The sequence below is a fragment of the Geotrypetes seraphini genome, chromosome 16 (genome assembly GCF_902459505.1).
Source record: "Geotrypetes seraphini chromosome 16, aGeoSer1.1, whole genome shotgun sequence".
Taxonomy (NCBI): domain Eukaryota; kingdom Metazoa; phylum Chordata; class Amphibia; order Gymnophiona; family Dermophiidae; genus Geotrypetes; species Geotrypetes seraphini.
Genome location: NC_047099.1, coordinates 5,403,900 through 5,427,235, shown reverse-complemented (window position 1 = coordinate 5,427,235; position 23,336 = coordinate 5,403,900). Strand labels below are relative to the sequence as shown.

Below are 23,336 nucleotides of genomic sequence, written 5' to 3'. Positions count from 1 at the left end.
CTGAACAAGCTGGTCCAGTTCTGGTTCTGCCTGACAGCATGCAGAGATTTGTAATTCTGATCATCTTAGTTTGCCTAAGACATCAGAACTAGACCTCCCTGAATGCAAAGGGACAAAACCAGGCCTGGATCAACTTGGGGCGAGGTGGTGGAACATAGCTACAGCAGTGTCAGTGGACAGGAAATCTCACGCACAGATACACAACTTGGGATTATTTTGTTTTATTTTCATCATAGTTATTACAAAGAACAAAAGTCTTCAGTTCCATCAATAACACAAGTTTGCAGAGCTGCCAAATTGCCCAGTTCTGAGCTACAAACGTTTTGGCCAGTCCTGGTTTTGAACTTACTTCCCAAGGCAGTCTGGGATTTGTAGTGCCTGATCCTGTCCATTGAGCTCAGTTCCGCAGGTCTCATAATGCACCAGGACTCTCCAGTTTGGTACAGGGTAACTTAGCATCTCTGAGTTTGCTGGGTCTCATATGCTCTACGCTTCCTAAATTACTAAGGTGCGCTAACCGATTTATTCTATGAGCGCTAACCGTTATATTCTATGAGCGCCTTAGCATGTAGCACGCACAATCGATTAGCATATGCTAAATCAGTTAGCACGCCTTAGTAAAAGGGCCCCTAAGTTTAAGTGACAGTGCAAAAGGTGACCATTTCCTCTATGGATTGCAGATGTGGGTAATGGTAATTTGAGGAGGGGTGCTGACAGCAGGCTTCTCCCCACACTAGTTAGAGCCTGAGGGTGAGGGAAGGGCTGTCTGTGAAGCTGAGGTAATCCTTGGCACAGGGGCAACTGCAGCACTACTCAGAATATTTAAAATAACATTGTTAATTATTTGCCCTGCACGGTTGGAAAGGAGTCCAAAGGACCCTCACGCTTAATTAAGAGCACAGCCATCACTTCGAGAGGCGGGCGGTTCATTCGGGCTGGCGAGGTTCTGCATCTCTGCGAGCTGGATCCCATAATGGTAGATCTCATAAATATCGTAAGAGAAGACTGCGGTGAGCAAAAAGCCAAAGAGCTGGAGAGAGAAGAAAAAAGACAAAAATTTATGAGACAACACAGGAACTTGGTGCAACGACTGCGCAGTCACACCATGCTCTGAAGCAGTGACATCATCGCGCAGGCACATCACACTCTAGGCTCTAACAGTGCTCAGGAGTTTCATGACACAGCCAAACAGCATTGTGAGGCTCCAGTGGTAGGGTTACCATAAGGCTCCAGAAAAAGGAAGTAATGGAAGTAAAACCCGGATGTCTCAATCCATCCTCCTTTTTCTGGAGCTATACGGTAACCCTATCCAATGGTCACGGCACAGCCACACCACGCTCCGAGGCACTCACAGTGCGCAGGAATGCCACGGCAAAGCCTCAGCACGCTTTGAAGCTGGGTTCCATTTGAGGGAACGGGAGAGATGAAAAATAGTCACTTACAGCAGCAGAAATAGCTCCTCCCCCTCCTCCACTTCTGTCTCCGACTGCAGTAATCGACACAGCTAGGAAAATAATCACAGCACTGACACAGCGGAGGAAGTCCTGAGGAAATGAGGAAAAGAAAATGAATTAGGGCAGCAGAATCACAAATTAGAATCGCACAAAGACAAGAAGTCGTCCAGAATGAAATAAACAGATGGGCCCCCTGGAGGTCAACTAGAATCATAGAGTTAGAGCTAGAAATAGGGTTACCAGATTTCATCATTAAAAAAAGAGGATATCTGGCCTTGCCCCATTCCGCCACCACACAAACCTCGTCTCTTCTTCCCCAAGCTCGGGGCTGTGTCTGCAGGGCCTCCGAGCTTGTGCGGATGCGACATAATGACATCACATGCATGTGTGTGACATCATCGTGTCACATCCACTCCTGCTTGAAGGCCTGCCAGATGCGGCCTCGAGCTCAGGGCCTTCCAGGTTTTAGAAATCCCTCCGGGCACCCGGACAGTCCCTAGCTAAAAAGAATTTCAGGAGGACAGAAAGGCAAGGCAGGACTGGATATCCAGAGGTCATTTAGAACCATAGAACATTTGAGCTAGAAGGAACCTCAGGAGAACTGGCGTAATGAGGGTGCATGGCACCCCTCCACCCCCACCGCTCCTTCTCAACCCCCCATGCCGAGTATGCACGCCTCTTCCCTTCCCCCGTACCTCTTTAATTTTACCAGCGTGAGCAGCATTATGAACTTGCTGCCCGCGTCATTTCAGCTCTCCCCCTAGGCGCGGGACCCGGAAGTGACATCAGAGAGAGACGACAGTGATTCGGGCAGCAAGTTTGTGATACTGCTCGCGCCAAGAAAATCAAAGAGGTACGAGGGAAGAGGTGCGCGGCAGGGGGGTCAGGAAGGAGCGGGGAATGGAGAGGAGGACGGGTGCCAGCGGCCCCACCATGACGGCACCCAGGGCTGACTACCCTCCCCCCCCTCCAACTTACTACTCCTCTGCTCAGGAGATCAAGGAAAAACAGGGCAGGACTAGATCTCAAAAAATTTCTCATACCGCCTTCTAGGCAGTGTACAATAATAAAAATTTATACAACATACGGCAATAGTAAAATGAAGTTAAAAACAGTACATGACATCATTGGGCATGTTAGTATAACCAAAGACTTAAACCATAGACAGACAGTAAACAGAAAGAAAAAGATAAGAACTACAATATTCTAAGAAAAGAGAACAAGTAAGGGACAAACAATCGATGGGGTGGTACATTTTAAAGAAAACAATCGATCAATCTGAAAAGAATGTCAGAAGATCAAAGAAAAACAGGCGGGACTGCTGTCTTATCGATAGGAAAAGATAATAGATGGGCGGACTGGATAGGCCATATGGCCTTTGTCTGCTGTCATTTTCTCTGTTTCTCAGGTTACATGGATCTCAGGAGGTCATATAGAATCATTGAAAGAGTTTAAAGAAACCTCTAGTCACATATAGTCAAAGACAAAGCTGAAGGAGTCTTTAGGAACTCTTGGAGAGTCATAGGCTCTAGCAGACCTCTAGAAGTCATCTAGAATCATGGGAAGATGGAGCCAGAAGGTCATCTAGAATCATTGAAAGAGTTTAAAGAAACCTCTAGGAAGATAATAGATGGGCGGACTGGATAGGCCATAAATCCTTTGTCTGCTGTCATTTTCTCTGTTTCTCTGTCTACATGGATCTCAGGAATCATTGAAATCAGGATCATCTGGAATCATTGAAAGAGTTTAAAGAAACCTCTAGTCACATATAGTCAAAGACAAAGCTGAAGGAGTCTTTAGGAACTCTTGGAGAGTCATAGGCTCTAGCAGACCTCTAGAAGTCATCTAGAATCATGGGAAGATGGAGCCAGAGGGGTCTCAGAAGGTCGTCTAGAATCATTGAAAGAGTTTAAAGAAACCTCTAGGAAGATAATAGATGGGCGGACTGGATAGGCCATAAATCCTTTGTCTGCTGTCATTTTCTCTGTTTCTCTGTCTACATGGATCTCAGGAATCATTGAAATCAGGATCATCTGGAATCATTGAAAGAGTTTAAAGAAACCTCTAGTCACATATAGTCAAAGACAAAGCTGAAGGAGTCTTTAGGAACTCTTGGAGAGTCATAGGCTCTAGCAGACTCTAGAAGTCATCTAGAATCATGGAAAAATGGTCTAGAATCATGGGAAGATGGAACCAGAGGGGTCACAGAAGGTCATCTAGAACAGTCCTCCTTTATTCCACCCTGCTTTTGCCAATAGACAAGCGCCACTCTTTCTAACCATCCTGCGCAGCGATTGGTCTAACCTGCCCTTAAACCCACCATGAAACAAAGCTTAAATACCCCTTCCTGCTGTCCTTATTCTTCTCATGGTAAGTCATGGCTGTTGCTTTTTCCTTCCAATGTTGCTCTCCACTTCTCTCTCAAGGTTCATTCAATCTGACTTTTCTGTTACAAAATAGGATTACCAGGGGGCTACCAACCATCAGGGACAGTTTGAAGCAGGTCTGATTTCCAGTGATGCAGACATCTTATGACCCAACATGAGATGCATTGGGTCTATACAGTATACCAGTGATAGGCCCCACATTGTCAAGCTGAGCTACCCCTGGTTTTGCCAGAGTGCATGAAGGAACTCCACCAGCCTCTCTATCACAGTTTAGGAGCTACTGGGAACAGGATGTGGTGGGCCTGAGGGCTTGGCCACTCACCATACAAAGCCAGTTCACTCCCGGGAAGCGCTGGTAGCAGTGCGTGCTGTAGATGAAGAGGAACGCCAGGGTGATGAAGAACTCCAGCAGTGCGGCTGACACGTGTGAGGTCAGTGAGACCAACAAACAGATAAACACAATCGTGCAAAGTGCCTGAGGAGAGGAAGAAAGAAACAATCAATGAAGAGGGGAATTGAGGGTAGGAGGACAGTGAGGAAGGAGAACCAGAGGCCCTGGAGACAAAGAAGCAGTAAGGGGGGGACGGAGGAAGGAGCATACAGGGAAATGCCTGAATTAGTTCATCTTGAGCTACCTACTGAAAATGGTGTGAGCTAATTCCAGATAAAAGTATTTACTTTCTCACCACCTTAGAGAATGGCACAGGGACAAATGTGTCCCCGTCCCCACAGGAACTCAATTTCCCCATCCCGTCCCTGTGAGTTTTGTCCTGTAAGCTCTGCCTTAACTGCACAAGCCTCAAACACTTATGATTATAAAGTGTTTCTGGCTTGTGCAAATGAGGACGGAGCTTGCAGGAAAGGGGCAGGGACAGGAAAAGAACTCGCGGGGTTGGGGGAAAATTTGTCCCCATGTCATTCTCTACACCCCTTCTCTCAGGCCAATGTGTCAAAACACACAGTTGGACATTATTCCATAAGGAGGCAGTTTCTCAAACCTACTTACTTAGGCAAATGAAGCTAAGTGAAAACTACCCATATTCACTGTTCCTTCTAAGCTGAGGGAGAGTCCTCCAATTGCATTGCTGCCAGTAGGGGATACTACTTCAATATTTTGTTTTCATATAAAGGCCAAATGGACCATCCGCAGCATCCACTATCTGCTCCTCTCCCTAAGAGATCCCACACTTTCTTGAATTCAAACACAGTCTTTGTCTCCACCACCTGTACCAGGAACCTATTCCACATATCTACCACCCTTTCTGTAAAAAAGTATTTCCTCAGATTACTCCGGAGCCTATCACCTCTTAACTTCATCCTATGCCCTTGCATTGCAGAGTTTCCTTTCAAATGAAAGAGACTTGACTCATGTACATTTATATCAGGTAGGTATTTAAACATCTGTCTCATATCTCCTCTCTCTTGCCTTTCCTCCAAAATATACAGATTGAGATCTTTAAGTCTATCCCCATACGCCTTATCACGAAGACCACACACCATTTTAGTAGCCTTCCTCCGGACCGACTCCATCCTTTTGATATCTTTTTGAAGGTGCGGCCTCCAGAATTGTACACAATATTCTAAATGAGGTCTCACCAGAGTCTTCTACAGAGGCATCAATATCTCCTTTTTCCTCACAATCAAAAATGTAATAGTTAAACAGCCCCCCCCCCCCCCTCCCCTGGCAAGACTGTAGGCAGAGGACTCCCGCTAGAGCAATGGTCTCAAAGCCTTTGCAGGGCCACATTTTGGATTTGTCGGTACTTGGAGGGTTTCAGAAAAAAATAGTTAATGTCTTATTAAAGAAATGACAATTTTGCATGAGGTAAAACTCTTTATAGTTTATAAATCTTTCCTTTTGGCTGTGTTAATAATAATATTGTCATTTATAGCTAAAGAGACATCTGATCAAGAAACTGTTTTATTCTACTTTTGTGATTATAATAAACATACCGAGGGCCTCAAAATAGGACCTGGTGGGCCACATGTGGAACAGTTTTTTGCCAACCCCTAGAGGTAGCCACTTAAATTGCCTAACAGTTAAGACAGTCCTGGGAAAGTCAGGACCAAGAAAGCAAGGGGGCAACAAAGAGGAGCAGAAACACTGATTTTTAAGGGTTCTGGGCAGCGAGGGTGAGGATATGAGATTCTAGAACAGGACATAGAGAAGGGCAACAGAGAAACGACAATGCTAGTGAATACAAGACCCTGGTGAGCAGACACACGCACAGTCCCCCATCCCCCCAGCAATGAGACCCCATACATTCACCTTAGGCACACCCAAACCCCATTCCAGAAATGAGACCCACATCTGACACCAGAGAGACACCCAGCAATGAGACCCTGCACTACTCAGAGAGACTTCCCACATACACACACAATGAGACCAATCCCTGCCCCTAACAGACCCCGCCCCTAGATAAACACATACAGCTGCATTACCAAGACAAACAGATCAGGACACAGGTACACTGCATTCTGCAAGACAGACTCCCTCACACACCCCAACATCATAGCACTGTAGCATACTGAGCAAGGGAGCACATCTGCATTCACACCACATCTGGAAGTATGACATCAAGAAGCTGAGAGGGGATACAGGCAAAAAGACACCAAAGTTAAGAGACAGTCTGATGGAATTAGAGCATTGTAAGTCTTTTACCAGCTCTGCCGCCAATAAGATGCCTTTCCTGGACCTCAAGAAACTTTTATCCAGAACCAAGCTCGGGGCTTCCCCGGAGTCCTGCAAGTCCGGTTCCTTCTCTCTCCAGAACATCCCTTTAGAGGGGGAAGAGGAGACAACAGGGATTTGAAGACAGGGATTTCTCCCCACCACCCACTAAATGGTTTTCCACAGGAAAGAGGAACAAAAACCCTCTAGTCAGAGGGAGAGAGACAGAGAACACTCCCTAAAGAGGTTGAAAGATGCACAAAGGGCTATTTGTGTCTGTCACCATCATCCCAGTGTATGCGCACCAGGAGACACACAAATACATGTACCCTTTGGTCCATGAATAATGTACACAAATACACATATTGAGGATCCAACAATGATCTATTTATTTAAAAAATGTCTATACCGTTTTATTCCAAAACAGTTTACAATAAAATTACATACATAAAATACTGAAACAGGTCAGAACAGATAAAAACAAAAGCAGAAAGATTCAATCCTTGCAATAGGTCAAATGCTCAAAGAAATGCATCAACAAATAATTTGCGTTTTCAGCAGTTTCCTGAATGAACTCCTATTCCCACATTCCCGAATTTGACCAGCATGGCCATTCCACAGTTTTAGTCCTGTACATGAAAAGGTCAGGGCATTGGTTTCCACATACTTGGGATTGGCCTTTGTTTTCAACAGTGCACAATGATCTTGATGGTTGGCAACCAGACATCAAACTCTTAAAAATTCGGGAATCGTGCCATATAAAAGTTGATCTAAAATCAAATGAAAATTTGTGGTTCTAAGTATTATAATACCAATATCCCAAAAATTCCACGCAAAATACAAAACAACTTTGGGGTCCTTTTATCAAGCTGCGCTAGTGGGTTAGCGCGTCGGACATTTCATCACGCATTAAACCCCTACCGCAGCTTGATAAAAGGACCACACATTGTTTGGAAAGTGACTCCGATTCTGCGCAAGGCGACTTGTGGGAGTAGCTGTGTGTTAATTGCACCACCTGAGACAGTTCCGGCATTTTTTCTGGGTTTTTTATAAAAATAATTTTTTTTTAAGAAAAAGATTAGATTGAATTGAATAATAAAGCATTAAATAAAATAAAGTAGTTTTATAAGTCACAATAAGTAGGTGGTAGGGTGGAACTCGGGCCAATGAGGTGAACATGAGTTTTTAAACATTGGTTCAAAAAAAGATCCGTAGTGGTAAAACAGCTCAATAAGTCTGAGGCTCCTGTTCTGGTAGAGATACTAATTGAAAAATTTGTTTTCCCACAAAGTTGTTTTGTATTTTACGTGGAATTTTTTGGATATTGGTATATAAAAATTGATGACATAGCATGAATGCTTTGTATTGGATTCTAAGTACTACTGGTAGCCAATGCAGTTGTCGGAGATATGGGGTTCATATCTTGGCGTATCTACTTGTATTCAGTGGCGTAGTAACAGGGGGGAGGGGACCACCCCAGGCGCTATATTGATGAGGGCGCCAGCACCCCTCCTCCACTCCAGCCCCATCTTTTCCCACTCTTCCCCTCACCATGGGCACGCCCCCTTCCCCCTTTCCTCCAGTTGTTCACCACTGCAACAACTTCAACGGGCTTCTCGCGACCGCATCATCTCTCCCGCTGATGTCACGTCCGTGTGCCCCGCATTGGAAGTGGCGTCAGAGGGAGAGCTGACAGGGTCGCAAGGAGCACGTTGAAGTTCCTGGTCAATAACTAGAGGTATGGGGGAAGAGAAGGGGGCACGGGTGGCAGGGGGGATCGAGGAAGGGGCGAGGGGGGGCAGAGATGAGGGTGGGAAGAGGCGCCACCTTCCCGGGCACCCTCACCTCTCACCCTTGCATGTATTTGACCTAACTATGTTAAGAGTTGTACTGATCTACCTATACTAGCAACCCTATTGTATGTCCGTGTCAAGCTGTCCATTGTAACTTATAAGAACATAAAAATAGCCATACTGGATCAGAACAGTGGTCCATCTAGCCCAGTATCCCATCTTCATGGAGGCCAATCCAAGACACAAGTACTTGGCAAAAACCCAAATAGTAGCAGCATTCCAAGCCACCAATCCAGAGCAAGCAGTGGCTTCCCCCATGTCTGTCTCAACAGCAGCCTATGAACTTTTCCTCCAGGAATGTGTCCAAACCTTTTTTTAAAACTAGCTACATTAACCGCTCTTAACACATCCTCTGGCAATACATTCCAAAGCTTAGCTATTCTCTGAGTGAAAAAAATATTCCCTCCTATTGGTTTTAAAAGTATTATTCTGTAACTTCATCGAGTGTCCCCCGAGTAACCGACCGAATCTCTTAAAATGTCATTTGTCCCCGTGTCATTCTCTATTGGATAGTTCTGTTGAAAATAAGCAATTAGCATGAACCTAGGGGAGTGTGTGGTGCATAGGTTAGAGCTACAGCCTCAACACCCTGAGGATGCGGGTTCAAATCCCTCGCTGCTCCTTGTGACCCTGGGCAAGTCACTTAATCCCCTCATTTCCCCAGGTACACTAGATAGAGTTTGAGCCCACCGGGACAGAGAGGGAAACATGATAAAGGACCTGAATGTAAACCACTTAGGATATAAGTGGTATAGAAATAAAACCTGGAAACCAGCTATTTTGGGGGTGCTCCAGAGGCAGAGTTGGCACTTGGCCAATTATTCAGCTGGCCGAGGACGGCTTAAAATTATTTTTTACACTGTTCTCCCAGGGGAGCTCAGACCAATTTACATTAATTTATTCAGGTACTCAATCATTTTTTCCTGTCTGTCCTGGTAGGCTCACACTCTTATCTAATGTACCTGGGACAATGAGGGGGGGGATTAAGTGACCTGCCCAGGGTCACAAGGAGCAGCATGGGGTTTGAACCCACAACCTCAGGGTGCTGAGGCTGTAGCTTTAACCACTGCACCAAAGTCTTATCTTTATGTAGGAACCCCATAGCCACTTAAATGCTGAATATTGCAGGGGGAAGGTCACAGTGGGGTCCAAGCAGCAGGCAGGTCAACCCTCTGTTTTCAGCAAGCCTCTGATTTGGTACCCTGGGCAGAAGTCTGTCTTGCCCATCTGTACCAATGAATCTAAAGCACTGGCCATAGCCTGCACGCGGTGAGCGTGTACTGAAAGACGCAGAAATATAGCTGTAGATATATGAACACAACTACAGCACCCTGAAGTCACTGAGTGACCTCTAGCTAAAACTGTTCATATTTATGTTATTGAGGGAACCCACAGCTGAGACACTGGAATGAGTAAAACTAGATATTCTTGCACTGAGAATTTACGCATTTGTATTACTGACAGAGACCCTAGAGGGAACTTCACTGTGAAAGGAGTAGCCAACTGGTGCAGGGGACAGAGAGTGAGAGAGAGGAAGTTAAAGAAAGAAGGGAGGCAGGGCAGCAGAGAGTCGAGCAGGGGGCACAATGGCAGATTGTTCCCTAACCCGTGAGGAAGGGAGGTGCTTGGTACGGGGTGGAGGGAGAGCAGGGTGAATCCTGAGCTCCAAACACAAGAGGCAAACTGTTCTGTTCTCAAGGCTAGACGTATCTGGCCGCTGAATTCATTCACAGAGACCTTGGAGTCACCAGTGGGCAAGATAAAAAGTGATCAAAATGTAGCAGAAGTCTGAAAACTAATATTATACTGGCAAAACGTGATTGCAATTCCTACCTCTGCCAACAGAGGGATTGGCAGAGCATGGAAAAACAGCACCAGCTGTATTGGAAGCTGGAGGGACTGCTAGCTGTGGGGGGAGCTATAGGGAATAGTGGAGGGAGTGCTGGCTGTGGGGGGAGCTGGAGGGAATGGTGGAGAAAATGCTGGCTGTGGGAGGAGCTGGAGGGAATGGTGGAGAAAATGCTGGCTGTGGGGGGAGCTGGAGGGAATGGTGGAGGGAGTGCTGGCTGTGGGGGGAGCTGGAGGGAGTGCTGGCTGTGAGGGGAGCTGGGAATAAGGAGGGGAATCATAAGGATGGAGGGACTAGGGGGGCTATGCAGGAAGAATTGTAGAGAATGGTGAATGTAGGGGCTGGTGAGCCACAAGATAATATTTTAAGAAATATATTTCTCATCCAAAATGATGTTTAATATATAACAGTATCTTTTGCATGTTCCAGTAAATTGAAACAGTAAGAGGTGACAAGAGTCAGTCCATCAAAGTCATCCGACACCTTTGCTCATCACTACTTCTTCTCGTGGGAGGTGGGAATGATGCAGGCACATGCCACAGGTACCGAGAGGTTCTTCTCTTCCGTATAGTAGTGGTGGGAGTCATTGAGGAAGGGACGCCTGTAGGTTACTCGTATGGTATAATTCACTTCCACTGATAGCAGACTGTGGTTCTCTTTCCAGGCCAAGTGTGCCCCCGAGGCCTTTGGCGGCATCAGACACCCACTACAGCTGCACTTCGCCATGGAGATTTCCTTCGGGATTCTTTCGCTATCCCTGTGTATGCTGAGAAGGGCAGCAAAGAGAAAGGGAGAGGTTCGTTAGCTGAAGACCAAGTAGCCACTCTTGCCCGCTTTGAATATTCGGTGACAGCTTTTTAAGGGTGGGTTTGAAGGGGCAGCTGTCTGAACTCAGGGGGTACTTCAAGACTCTCCATTGTCCTCCATCCTTTTTCATTTTATTTAGGATTTATTTCAAAAAATTGATAAACCACTTTAAATCAAACACACACAGTGTAAAAATAATATCAACACGTAGAATCATCTTGATGTCATTCCCACTAATTCTTACAAGGCTCATAGTAAAGGTTCATAGTAAAGGGGTCATATGATGTCAAATTATTAATCCACATCTGAGTTCTTTGGAAGGGGTTTTCCAGTCTTTAGCTACTCGCTACTATTCGGATTACATGAGATGCAGTATTTTGTGGAGATATCTTTGAGCCTATAGGAGACAGGATGAGGAAAAGCGAATGAAAAATGAATGTGGAGAAGGTGAAAATGTTATGGATAGGGAGAAGAAACCAAATACTACTACAGTAGACCCTCAATATTCGCGGGGGTTAGAGGCAGAGCTGGCCCGCGAATAATTTTTTGTGCCTGCACCCTCCTGCCTCCCCGACCTTACCTGGTGGTCTAGCGGTGATGCAGGGCAGGAGCGATCTTCCTACGCTCCTGCCACGTGCAGAACTGTCATCAAAATGGCTGCCATGAGTTCCTGTTGTAGTCTCGGGAAATCATGGCAGCCATTTTGATGATGGCTTTGCACGGAGCAGGAGTGTAGGAAGATCGCTCCTGCTCCACCACAAGGTAAGGTCCGTGGAGGTTGGGGAAGCCTGCAAAAAAAGAAAATTAAAAATTGTGAATAACCGAATTTGCAAGTAAGAGAAACCGCGAATCATGAGGGGGAGCTTTACTACTACTATTTATCATTTCTATAGCACTGAAAGGCATCCGTAGCATTGTATATTTAACATGTAATAGACAGTGAGCTTACAATCTAATTTCTGGATGGTGGGGAGCAGTGGAATAAAGCAGAACTACCAACCAGGGCCCCCCCCCCACCTGTACAACCCTCTTGATCGCCTGGTCTCCCGCACTGATTCCAAAGTACTGGCCTCCACACACAGCTAAATTAAAAAAAACATTTGCATAAATTTCAGGAGAACAAGTCTATTCACGGTTACCAACTTCTGCTTGTACGGGATCTTTTGTATGAATCTGTTTAGAATCTAGGATACTCGGGGTGACTCTGGATTCTATGGATTGTCATGTTAGATTACTAGTTAAGAAACTTTTGTTATAACTTGCCATCAATTCCTCAAATTAGATCTGTTAAGGCAGGGGTAGGCAATTCCGGTCGAGTTTTCAGGATCTCCACAATGAATATGTATGAGATGGATTTGCATGCCCTGCCTCCTTCATTGTGGATAGCCTGAAAAGCTGACCTGGCTGCGGCTCTCGAGGACCGGAATTGCCTACCCCTGTGTTAAGGGAACTTCAGATTTGCAGATGACAATGCAAGTGATTGCTGTAATATAGTTTGTTTGTAAAACATTTGGTATACCGCGACACCATGTTTTATTATCCAGCGGTTCACTTTTTTCTACAAACGGTAATAAAACCAAGAAGGAAAAGAGCTCCAATCCAGAAAGAGAAGACCTCAACCATTCATAACCAACAGAAGAGTTGCCATACTGGGACAGACCCAAGGTCCAACAAGCCCAGTCTCCTGTTTCCAACAGAGGCCAACCCAGGTCCCAAATACTTGGCAGTACTTGGAGTAGCAACATTCCAGAATCCAGAGCTGAGATTGTGATGTCATAAGGCTTCATTCCACCAATGCCCAAGAGCCAACCTCAGCAGTGATGTCACAATGGTTTGATTGTCCTCACTTGGCTCACTATGTTATACTTGGCTCACTTAAGAACATAAGAATTGCATACTGGGACAGATGGAAGGTCCATCAAGCCCAGTATCCTGTTTCCAACAGTGGCCAACCCAGGTCCCATGAATCTCGCTAGATCCCAAGTAGTAAAACAGATTTTATGTTGCTTATCCTAAAATTAAGCAGTGGATTTCCCCAAGCCATCTCAAAGAAATATATATTACTACCAGATCCTTGATACGTGTCAAGTTAGGGTAAAAACTTGTAATGTAACTATGGCAAATTGTAACCTGTACCTAAATTGTAATTATATATTATGTATGTTAACCTGTAAGCCGTTCTGAGAATGGTAACAGCTCCGACACTCATAGAATTCCTATGACCATCTGAGCTGTTACCGCCATAGGCGGCGCTAAAAACGCTAGTGCAGTTTTGTAAAGGAGGGGGTAAATAAATAATAATGGCCTATAGACTTCTCTTTTGGGAAATTAGCCAAACCTTTTTTAAACCCTGCTAAGCTAACTGATTTCACCACCTTTGTCATTCCGTCCATATCTACATTAAAGGACTCTCTAAAAATGAATGCTTTTAATCCTATTTTAAGTTTAGAAAAGCTGCAGGTTTCACCTATAAGTAGGTTCAGTGGGATTAGAGTGGGCTTTGGAAGGCTCCCAGATTCCACCATAGGTATAGTAGTTAGAGTGAGATATGGGCCTGTCCCCATCTGTATAGCTCACAACACACTGACCACCAGGTTACTCCAGGAACCTGCTTGCTGTTAGTTCTGTTACATAGTAGATGACGGCAGATAAAGACCTGAATGGTTCATCCAGTCTGCCCAACCTTATCCATTTTAAATATTTTTTCTTCTTAGCTATTTCTGGGCAAGAATCCAAAGCTCTGCCCGGTACTGTTCTTAGGTACCAACTACTGAAGTCTCCGTCAAAGCTCACTCCAGCCCATCTACACCCTCCTAGCCATTGAGGCCCTCCCCAGCCCATCCTCCCCCAAATGGCCATATACAGACACAGACCGTGCAAGTCTGCCCAGTACTGGCCTTAGTTCTTCAATATTTACTGATTCTAGATCCTCTGTGTTCATCCTATGCTTTTTTGAACTCCGTCACCGTTTTCCTCTCCACCACCTTTCTCGGGAGCGCATTCCAGGCATCCACCACCCTCTCCGTAAAGAAGAATTTCCTAACACTATTCTTGAGTCTCCCACCCCTCAACCTCAAATTATGTCCTCTAGTTTTACCATTTTCCTTTCTCTGGAAAATATTTTGTTCTACGTTAATACCCTTCAAGTATTTGAACATCTGAATTATATCTCCCCGTCCCTCCTTTCCTCTAGGGTAGACATATTCAGGGCTTCCAGTCTCTCCTCAAATGTCTTAGGTCTTCCTGACAGGTAGATAAGTTTCACATGACATGGTTGTAAAACTATTGATTCAGTTGCATTGTCTCCCACTAAGATCACAAGTGGAGTGCCAACTATTATTGATTATTTTCAAAATAATTCATTTTATATCACTTTATAATCCCAAATGATTGTTTTGCTCTGCAGCCCAACATTTGTTTACAGATGCCAACAGTGAAAGATCTTCATCTCCAAAAATCGAGAACTCAAAACATCAAAGGACAAGGTCCTATAATTTGGAATACTCTGCCTTTAGATTTAGCGCTGTGTAAACCTTTCAGCGCTATAGAAATGATAAATAGTAGTAGTTAGTATAGGGAGTACAGATCAGCTCTTAAGACATATTTATTGAACAGATGAGGTTGTTACTGCAATTAATTACATTATTGTAATCAACTAGTAAAGTATTACTTCTGTTGTTTGAGCTACCTGGTTGTTTCATTAAGCAGAATTTAAAATGCCTATATTAAATTCAAAGAAGTTATTTACTAAGAGCTGAGATGGGTTGGTGGGGAGGAGAGTTACTCCAGAAAACATAAACATAAGGTTACCATATAGTTCCAGAAAAAAGAGAACGGATTGATATATCCGTGTTTTCTTCCATTTAAAGCAATGGAAGTCCCAGGTTAAGAACGAGTTACGTTTTAAAAACTGCTCTTAAGTCGGATTTATATGTAACATGTAGATTTTAAGATTCTTGCTGCTTCCCTCTGCTCCCAGCTGACAAAAGGGCCAACTGTCCCTACCAGTTTTCCCTCTAAGGTACAGCATAGGCAACCACACCCTGCTCTTAATGTGGCCCTGCATCATTCCTGAATCTGTTTCAGGAGAAGTGTAGCAGTCTATGCCTCTGGAAAGACTGCTCAGTGAAATCAAGTGAAGCCGCAACCGCGTTCTTAAGTATGAGTCATACATAAGTTGGGCATCTGTAACTTGGGGACTGGCTGTAAGGAGGACGGATAGAGACGTTGAAAGCAATGGAAGTAAAGCCCGGATGTCTCAATCCGTCCTCCTTTTTCTGGAGCCATATGGTAACCCTGGATAAACACAACTTGCCTAGACATTTTCTCACTCTGGATCTGTTACTTACTAATAAGTCCAGGGGGACAGGGACCTCTGGTAAAGAAGACCCGTATTGTGCTGCTGACAGCTTGCGGTCACTCCAGACCGAGTCATCAAGTACGCAGCCCAGGAGACCAAGAGGAGTGAGGAGACCTGAAGAGAGTTAGAAAGAGCAGTAATGTGAGTAGCAATGAAGAAAAAAAATTGCATATTGGAGCTAGATCCTCTATTTAGATCAATTGAAGATGAACAACTGTAACTCTGTATTGTAACACCTCGACAGAAGCTCATGCAAACCGCTCTGAATTGACTCCCCTGTCATTAGTATCTCATTAAAAACAATATATTCTATGTATGTAAACCTATAACCCGTTCTGAGTTCGTTGGGGAGAATGGGATAGAAAATAATTAAATTAATTGCATAAATAAATAAGAAGAGACCTGAACCCTCTCCCACACCCTTCCCCCCCCCCCCCAACGCACCAAGCCCTCTTAGCACCACCCTCCTATGGAAGACTCAGCCTCTTCCCAGCACCCCACAGTGTAATACTGAGCCCAGTTTTCCCTGTGTTCTTCAGCCTCTCCATCCTGCTCCTCTCAGCAGCCCCTGTCTCCAGCTTAATTCTCAGTGGCCTGTAGTTTATATGGACCTTCTCTCCATGCCATATAGATACCTCCTAGCATAGGTGCGTCCATCTGCCAGAACACATCCTGAGCTTAACAGTCCATCTGTACACTGCAGTAATGGGCATACAGAGAGAGCTGCAGTTTGCGGTAGCATTGATAGCTCTAACTCTTCCCCCCACCCCCTCCTAAGAACATAAGATTAGCCTTATTGGGTCAGACCAATGGTCCATCAAGCCCAGTAGCCCGTTCTCACGGTGGCCAGTCCAGGTCCCTAGTACCTTGCCAAAACCCAAAGAGTAGCAACATTCCATGCTACCAATCCAGGGCAAGCAGACTGTGGACTTTTCCTCCAGGAATTTGTCCAAACCTTTCTTAAAACCAGCTACGCTATCCGCTTTCACCGCCACCTCTGGCAACGGGTTCCAGAGCGTGCCCCTCCATTGCTCTCTGCCTTTCCACACTCACACTTTTCATGCTGGCCTGCTTTCTGTGCCACCTGTGGTCCTCTCAGCTCTTGACAGCTCCCAGAGATACTCAAGTATCCCCCTGGCCCTGTGCTTTTGTACATATACCCGATAGGTGTCCGGTGACTGGGCACAACCACGCAATTCAAATGAGGGAAGCCCATTATTAATCAGAGATCAATTTGTTTAGGAATTTAGGGAGACTACTGGGGAAGGGAGGGGGGTAAGTAAACACCCAGTGAAACACAGAGTAAACAAATATACACAAACTGGTATCCCTGCAACAATCTCTCCCAGCTCATTTGTTTAAAGCCATAATTAGAAGGTTGGCTGAGCGAAAGGTAAGCAATGTAGAAAGGGGGTGAAGGGAATTTGGGGATTAGGGTTCCCTCTAAGCGTGTGTGCATGGGTCAAAAAGCACATGCAAGCTTCTAGGAACTGCACAAGCACATGGAAACGAGGCTGAAACTTGTGCACACACACACACACGTTTTTCATGCACACCTAGCCAAACAAAAATGAGATCATTTTGGGGTCCCCAGGTGTAACAGAGTGGCAGTAGGGGACGGGGTGAAGGGGAAACATCGGGGGGGGGAGGGGTCACAGATGTGAAAGAGTGAGGAGGGAAAGAGAGAACAAGTAGGTGATTGGAAATGAGATATTAAACACACACCCATTCCGAGTGATTAGTCCGTAGCTATGGACACGGTGATCTGTTAATTGTGTAGGTGTTGTGGTGAGGGAACACCAGAGGAAATCCTCAAGGGAAACTCCTCTCTACCACATCGAGCAGAGAAATCCTTCCAGTGAAAACACACCTCACTGGTCAGAATAAAAAAACAAAACACAGACAGGATGACAGAGTACTTTATACAGTGTAACTTGTGAATGAGGGACAGTGAGGGCAAGGACACTTTAGCCTTAATATAAAGTTATACGGTGTAACCCATGAAGGATAGTGAGGGAAGAGGGCATTTTATCCTTATTATGAAATCGTACACTTTCATTCATGTACGAGAGACAGTGAGGAGAGGGGGCTGTTACAACAAGCGAGTGAAGGCCTCATCGAAGGGGCCACTAAAACGCCTCGCTTGTGGAAGGACGGCCACCTGCATGACAGCAGATAAAGACCAAATGGTCCATCCAGTCTGTGAATGCAGCCCTTACATCATCATCATCATCATAATAATAATTTATTTATGTCACCATACCGTGAAGCTTCTAAGCGGCTAACAACAGGAAAGCAATACATACAATTCTAATAAATACATCAAGGTAAAATAAACATGTGAATAAAATTGGAAAGATATGTTAAAAAGAGCAAAGAACGTTAAGATATCAGCAATTTTCTAAAATCTAAATAAGAAGAAGCTTCTAACATCATTTTGCCGAGCCATATATTCAATTTGGCGGCCTGAAATGTAAACGTTCTCTCGAGGAACCTCTTGTAATGACAAGATTATAAGAAGGGTATTTCTGAGTCGCATAATGCCTAATTACAATATAAGGAATTACAGAACACTGGTCTCCCTACCTAAAGAAGGATATAAAACTGCTGGAGAGGGTGCAGAGGCGAGCAACGAAGCTGGTAAAAGGTATGGAGAACTTGAACTAGAAAGAACGACTTAGAAAACTGGGACTGTTCTCCCTTGAGAAGAGGAGACTGCGAGGGGATCTGATTGACACTTTTAAAATAATAAAAGGAATCGACAAGATAGAGCAGGATAAAAAGTTATTTACGATGTCCAATGTGACTAGGACAAGAGGTCATGGACTGAAGTTGAGGGGGGGACAAGCCCAGGACAAATGCCAGGAAGTTCTGCTTCACACAGCAAGTGGTGGACACCTGGAACGCTCTCCCGGTGAAGGTTGCTGCGGAACCCACCGTTCTAGGATTTCAGGGCAAGTTAGATGCACATCTCCTCGGAAGGCGCTTAAAGGGATACGAATGACTAAGTTTTTTGCCAGGTTACACCTGGCTGGGCCTCAGCGTGAGCGGATCACCGGACTTGATGGACCCAGGGTCTGATCTGGAGATGGCAGTTCTTATGTATAAGCTACATTTTAAGATGTTATCAGTAATTCATCAGAGTTTGTATGGCTAGGTGCCAGTGAACTATCGGAATTTGTGGGAGGTGTATCAGCCAGGGAGGGCGTTGAGGTCAGAAGGGACTAGGAGACTGATCTCTATGCAGGAAAATGTTATCCGATATGTTCAATGTAGAACAGCAATGATATCTGTGGCAGGAGTGAAATTATGGAATTATCATCCCGGCATCCTGAGGGACCTGTTCTGACCGGTTAAAGTTTCGAAAAATGTTGAGGCCTTTTTTTTTTTAATTTCATCTGCAAGTTGGTCAGGGTATCTTGAATGTGAATAAGATGATTTATTGATTGATTTTTTTTATTGTTGATATCCAGTGTGGATCCTGAGGTCAGAGTTACAGAGGAGGGAACTGTGTGTACAGTGTTGTCTGCCTTTAGTTTGACTTTGTCGGATGCAGCCCAGGCCTTTATTTTATCTATTCCATTTGATATTATCAGCATTGAGCGGCAAAATACAAAAAAACCATCTAAGTCCATTTTGGATCTAAAGCGCTAGTCGTCCAAAGTCCATTCTCGAAAAATATGTCCAAAATAGATATGTGTTTGAGAATCATCTACTTCTGCATCCAGCCGTTTGACCACTAAGTCGTCTATTTTTATACCCCATTCTCGTCAAGCCAAAAACGCCTAGAAATGGAAGAAGGGCGACAGGGCGATAACTATCCGTGGCATCCTGTTTGCCTGTCTTGTCTGTTTCAATTGTAAGCTCCTTTGAGCAGGGACTTCCTCCTTCGTGACTCTGTACACCGCTGCGTACATTTGGTAGTGCTATAGAAATAATTAATACTAGGAGTAGTATTAGAGTCACCAGATTTTCCCGAAGGAAAGTCCGTTCCCATGGCCACGCCCCTAGGCCTGCTCCGTTCTGCCCCCAGCCCCACCACCTTAACAGCATCTGCGCAGGCGATGCAATGATGTCATAGAAACATAGAAATAGACGGCAGATAAGGGCCACGGCCCATCTAGTCTGCCCACCCCAAAGACCCTCCCCTACCTTTCTCTGTGAATAGATCCCACGTGTCTATCCCATTTGGCCTTAAAATCAGGCACCTGAAGTGGAAGACTATTCCAGCGATCAATCACCCTTTCAGTGAAAAAGAATTTCCTGGTGTCCCCGTGCAGTTTCCCGCCCCTGATTTTCCACGGATGCCCCCTTGTTGCCGCTGGACCCTTGAAAAAGAAGATATCTTCCTCCGCCTCAATGCGGCCCGTGAGATCCTTGAACGTCTCGATCATGTCACCCCTCTCTCTGCGTTCCTCGAGTGAGTATAGCTTTAATTTATCCAGCCGTTCCTCGTACAGGAGATCCTTGAGTCCCGAGACCATCCTGGTGGCCATTCTCTGGACCGACTCCAGTCTCAGCACATCCTTACGGTAATGCGGCCTCCACGTGTGATGTCACGCGGATGCCGTCCTGGCTTCGGAAGCTTGTCAAAACCCGGAGAAAGTGCCGTGTTTTGAAAAGCCGTCTGGACCCCCGGACATATCCTCAAAGGGAGGGCATATCCCCCATCAAAAGAAATTGTACGATGTGAGATCCGCCACCGAGCCTTTTCAGGAGTAGCTCCCATGCTTTGGAATTTACTCCCAGAAGGGCTACTTCTAACTCAGGAAGCAGGTGAAGGCCTGGCTCTTTATCCAAGCTTTTAATACATAGGGTGATTGACTATACACTCATTCTGCACCAGGACCATCTTGCTACCCACTGGGGCCCAAATTCTCTAAATAAGTTAGGCATTGTTTTGCTAGGTGTTAATTGGCGTAGCAATTGAACACATTGTTTAAAAACAATTTAAATGTAATTTTTTTTTTAAATGGAGGCACAGTTTATGCCAGAAATGACCTTTGGCGTTACTAGACCCTTCTGTAGACACGATTCATGTCAAACACAGGCTCTGGGAATGTAAGCCTTCAAACCCTGACCTGCATTACTGGTACCTATGTTTAACTGTAGCTATGATTCTCCAAACGGTGCCATAACGTGATTGACAGGTGATTTTTTTTTAGGCACCATTTGCAGAATCTGGCCCCAGGGGCATAGCCAGATCCCCAATTCTGGGTGGGCCTGTGCCCCCAGTTGGGTGGGCAGATGGTCTTCTCCCACCCAAGCGAGGCAAGGCGTCCCGGTCTATCCCCTGATGCTCCTGCTGCCGCCGCCTGCCTTTCAAAGAGCCGATCTTCACTGGCAGCCGGCAGCGTGACGGATAAGCGCTGCTCATGCCGGCCCCTCAGCCTCCCTTCTAGTGCGCTCCGCCTCTGCAGAAACAGGAAGTTGTGTCAGAAGGAAAGCTGTGGGGCTGGTGCAAGCAGAGCATGTTAGTTACGCTGCTGGCTGCGGGCGAGGATTGGCCCTTTAAAGGTATGCAGTGGAGAGGTATGGGGAATTTGTAGCTTAGAGATTTCTATTCCGCCATTACCTTGCGGTTCAAGGTGGATTATAAACGGTGGGTTACAATGGAAGATCATTGGTCATTTCTAGAGAAGGTGAAGAGTAGATCAGGTAGTTTCTGTGTGGCAGGAAGAGGGAGGGAGGGAGGAAACATCAGCCTCAAGGTAAAAAAAAACCATCACATATGTAAATCCAAGCCTAATATAGGGGTCTTTTTATTAAGGTGTGCTAAATGCTAAGGCACTATATATTCTATGAGCGTCTTAGCATTTAGTGTGCGAGAAACTTTAGCGTGGACTAAATCAGTTAGTTAAATTGGTTAGCGCCTTAATTAAAGGACCCCATAGAGTCCTTTCACTTTTATCTTTTGACCCCACCAGCTGCCGCTGAGTGGACCTGAGCGCAAAGGCCCACACACGGTAACACAATCAGCTCAAGTTTCAAGTTTCAAGTTTATTATGGGACTTGATAAATCGCTTAATCAAATATTCTAAGCGATGTACATTTAAAATTTACAATATAAATCTAAAATACAGTAACAATATATTATATTACAATGCAGACAATATATTTAAGTAATAACTAAAAAACAATAAATTCAAGCATAGTTAAACAAAGGGAAAGAAGGGAAGAAATACAATTTTAAATAAAGATAAGACAATGAAAGAAAACACAAAATAATGTAATTAGAACAGGATTGATCAAATAATCATCATTCTTAAAATATAAAAGAATTATGTGAAGAAGGGATCATTAAAACGGCCTTGAGTCTAGCCACTCCTCTGTTTATCTTCATGGACTCTGTCCCCATCTAATATTTGCCCGTGGCCCCTCAGCAACATGATAAGCTGCATTGTAGAAAAGCATTAGTGTCATATCTGTGTTATGTGAATATTCTAATGTGTGCTTATTAGGTGTTTCATAATTTTATATCTCTCTTATTTGAATTTCGGGGCTGTTATAAGTATATTTTTGAAACTGTTTCAAGGATTTTGACTTTACCTCATTCATTGTATCTATGGTCTTTTTCCTACTGTCATGCTATCAACAAAATTGCAGATTTTATGTTGAATTATACCTGCTGTACACTGCCTTGGGTGAATCTCTTCATAACTGCAAAATTGGTTTGAGGCACAGGCCAGCGTGCTGAATATTCTGCGCTGCTCCTGACACTCATAGAGTTCCTATGTGTGTCGGAAGCAGTGCAGAGCATTCAGCGCGCCGGCCTGCACTAAAAAACGTTTCACAGTTTTGTAAAAGGGGGGAAAAGGCAGTTCATAAATCCCAATAAATAAATATCCTTAATATAAAATTATACAGTACTAGTCTTTAAGCCCGTTACATTAACAGATGCTAGAATAGATGTGTCTGTCTGTCTTTCTGTCTCTCTGTCTCCTTAGCCGCTGTCTGTCTGTCTGTCTTTCTTTCTTTCTGTCTCTCTCTCCTTGGCTGCTTTCTGTCTCTCAGGCCCCCTGTCTGTCTGTAATTCTTTCTGTCTGTGTCTCTCCCTGGCCCCCTGTCTGTCTTTCTTTCTCTCTCCTTGGCCGCTGTCTGTCTGTCTGTCTTTCTGTCTGTCTCTCAGGCCCCCTGTCTGTCTGTAATTCTTTCTGTCTGTGTCTCTCCCTGGCCCCCTATCTATCTGTCTTTCATTCTTTCTCGCTCCTTGGCCACTGTCTGTCTGTCTGTCTCTCTGGCCCCCTGTCTGTCATTCTTTTTGTCAGTGTCTCTCCCTGGCCCCTTGTCTGTCTGTCTTTCTGTCTGTCTCTCTGGCCCCCTGTCTGTTTGTCATTCTTTCTGTCAGTGTCTCTCCCTGGCCCCTTGTCTGTCTGTCTCTCTCCCTGGCCCCCTGCCTATCTCTCTCTGGCCCCCCAAGCAAACCAAGATTGCTGCCTGCCCCAGCACATCCCTCCCCCCATAGCAGCCCCTTTTCCCTCCCCCCTCCACTTCCCTGTGCAGCAGTAGCAGCCGGACACCTCGCAGCATCTCAAAGGACACCCTCCTGCCATTGCTCTCGCCACCGCTCAAATTGCCGCAAGCGCCGCAAGCCGCAAATCAAACACGGCCACGGAGTCACAAATCATGCTGTCAGGGATCACGCCATTGTAAGTGCGCATGTGTGCTTAGGATTTTATTATAGAGGATAACTCAGGTATGAAGGACCTTTAATATAAGATTATGTGGTGTAACCCGTGCATGGGAAGCAGTGGTGGGGGAGGGCGTTATATTGTTAATATACAGTTATACACCATAACTCATGAATGAGGGACAGTGAAAGGAGAGGTTGTTTTATTCTTAGTATAACGTTAATCAGTATAACTCATTAAATTCATGTAAACTATTCTGAGCTCCCCTGGGAGAACGATATAGAAAACTCCTTTTATGAAGCCGCATTAGCATTTTTTATCACC

General features: G+C 45.0%; 1 protein-coding gene across 1 annotated transcript; it reads right to left on the bottom strand.

Moving 5' to 3' along the window:
* Positions 1–10: 10 nt before the first annotated feature.
* CMTM5 (CKLF like MARVEL transmembrane domain containing 5) lies at positions 11–16,537 on the bottom strand. The gene is made up of 5 exons (XM_033924655.1): positions 16,435–16,537; positions 15,371–15,495; positions 4,164–4,316; positions 1,443–1,544; positions 11–1,030 (listed from the first exon to the last, which is right to left on the bottom strand). Exons 1-5 carry the CDS (start codon positions 16,535–16,537, stop codon positions 887–889), a joined length of 627 nt encoding a protein of 208 aa, XP_033780546.1. The 3' UTR covers positions 11–886.
* Between the last annotated feature and the right edge of the window lie 6,799 nt (positions 16,538–23,336).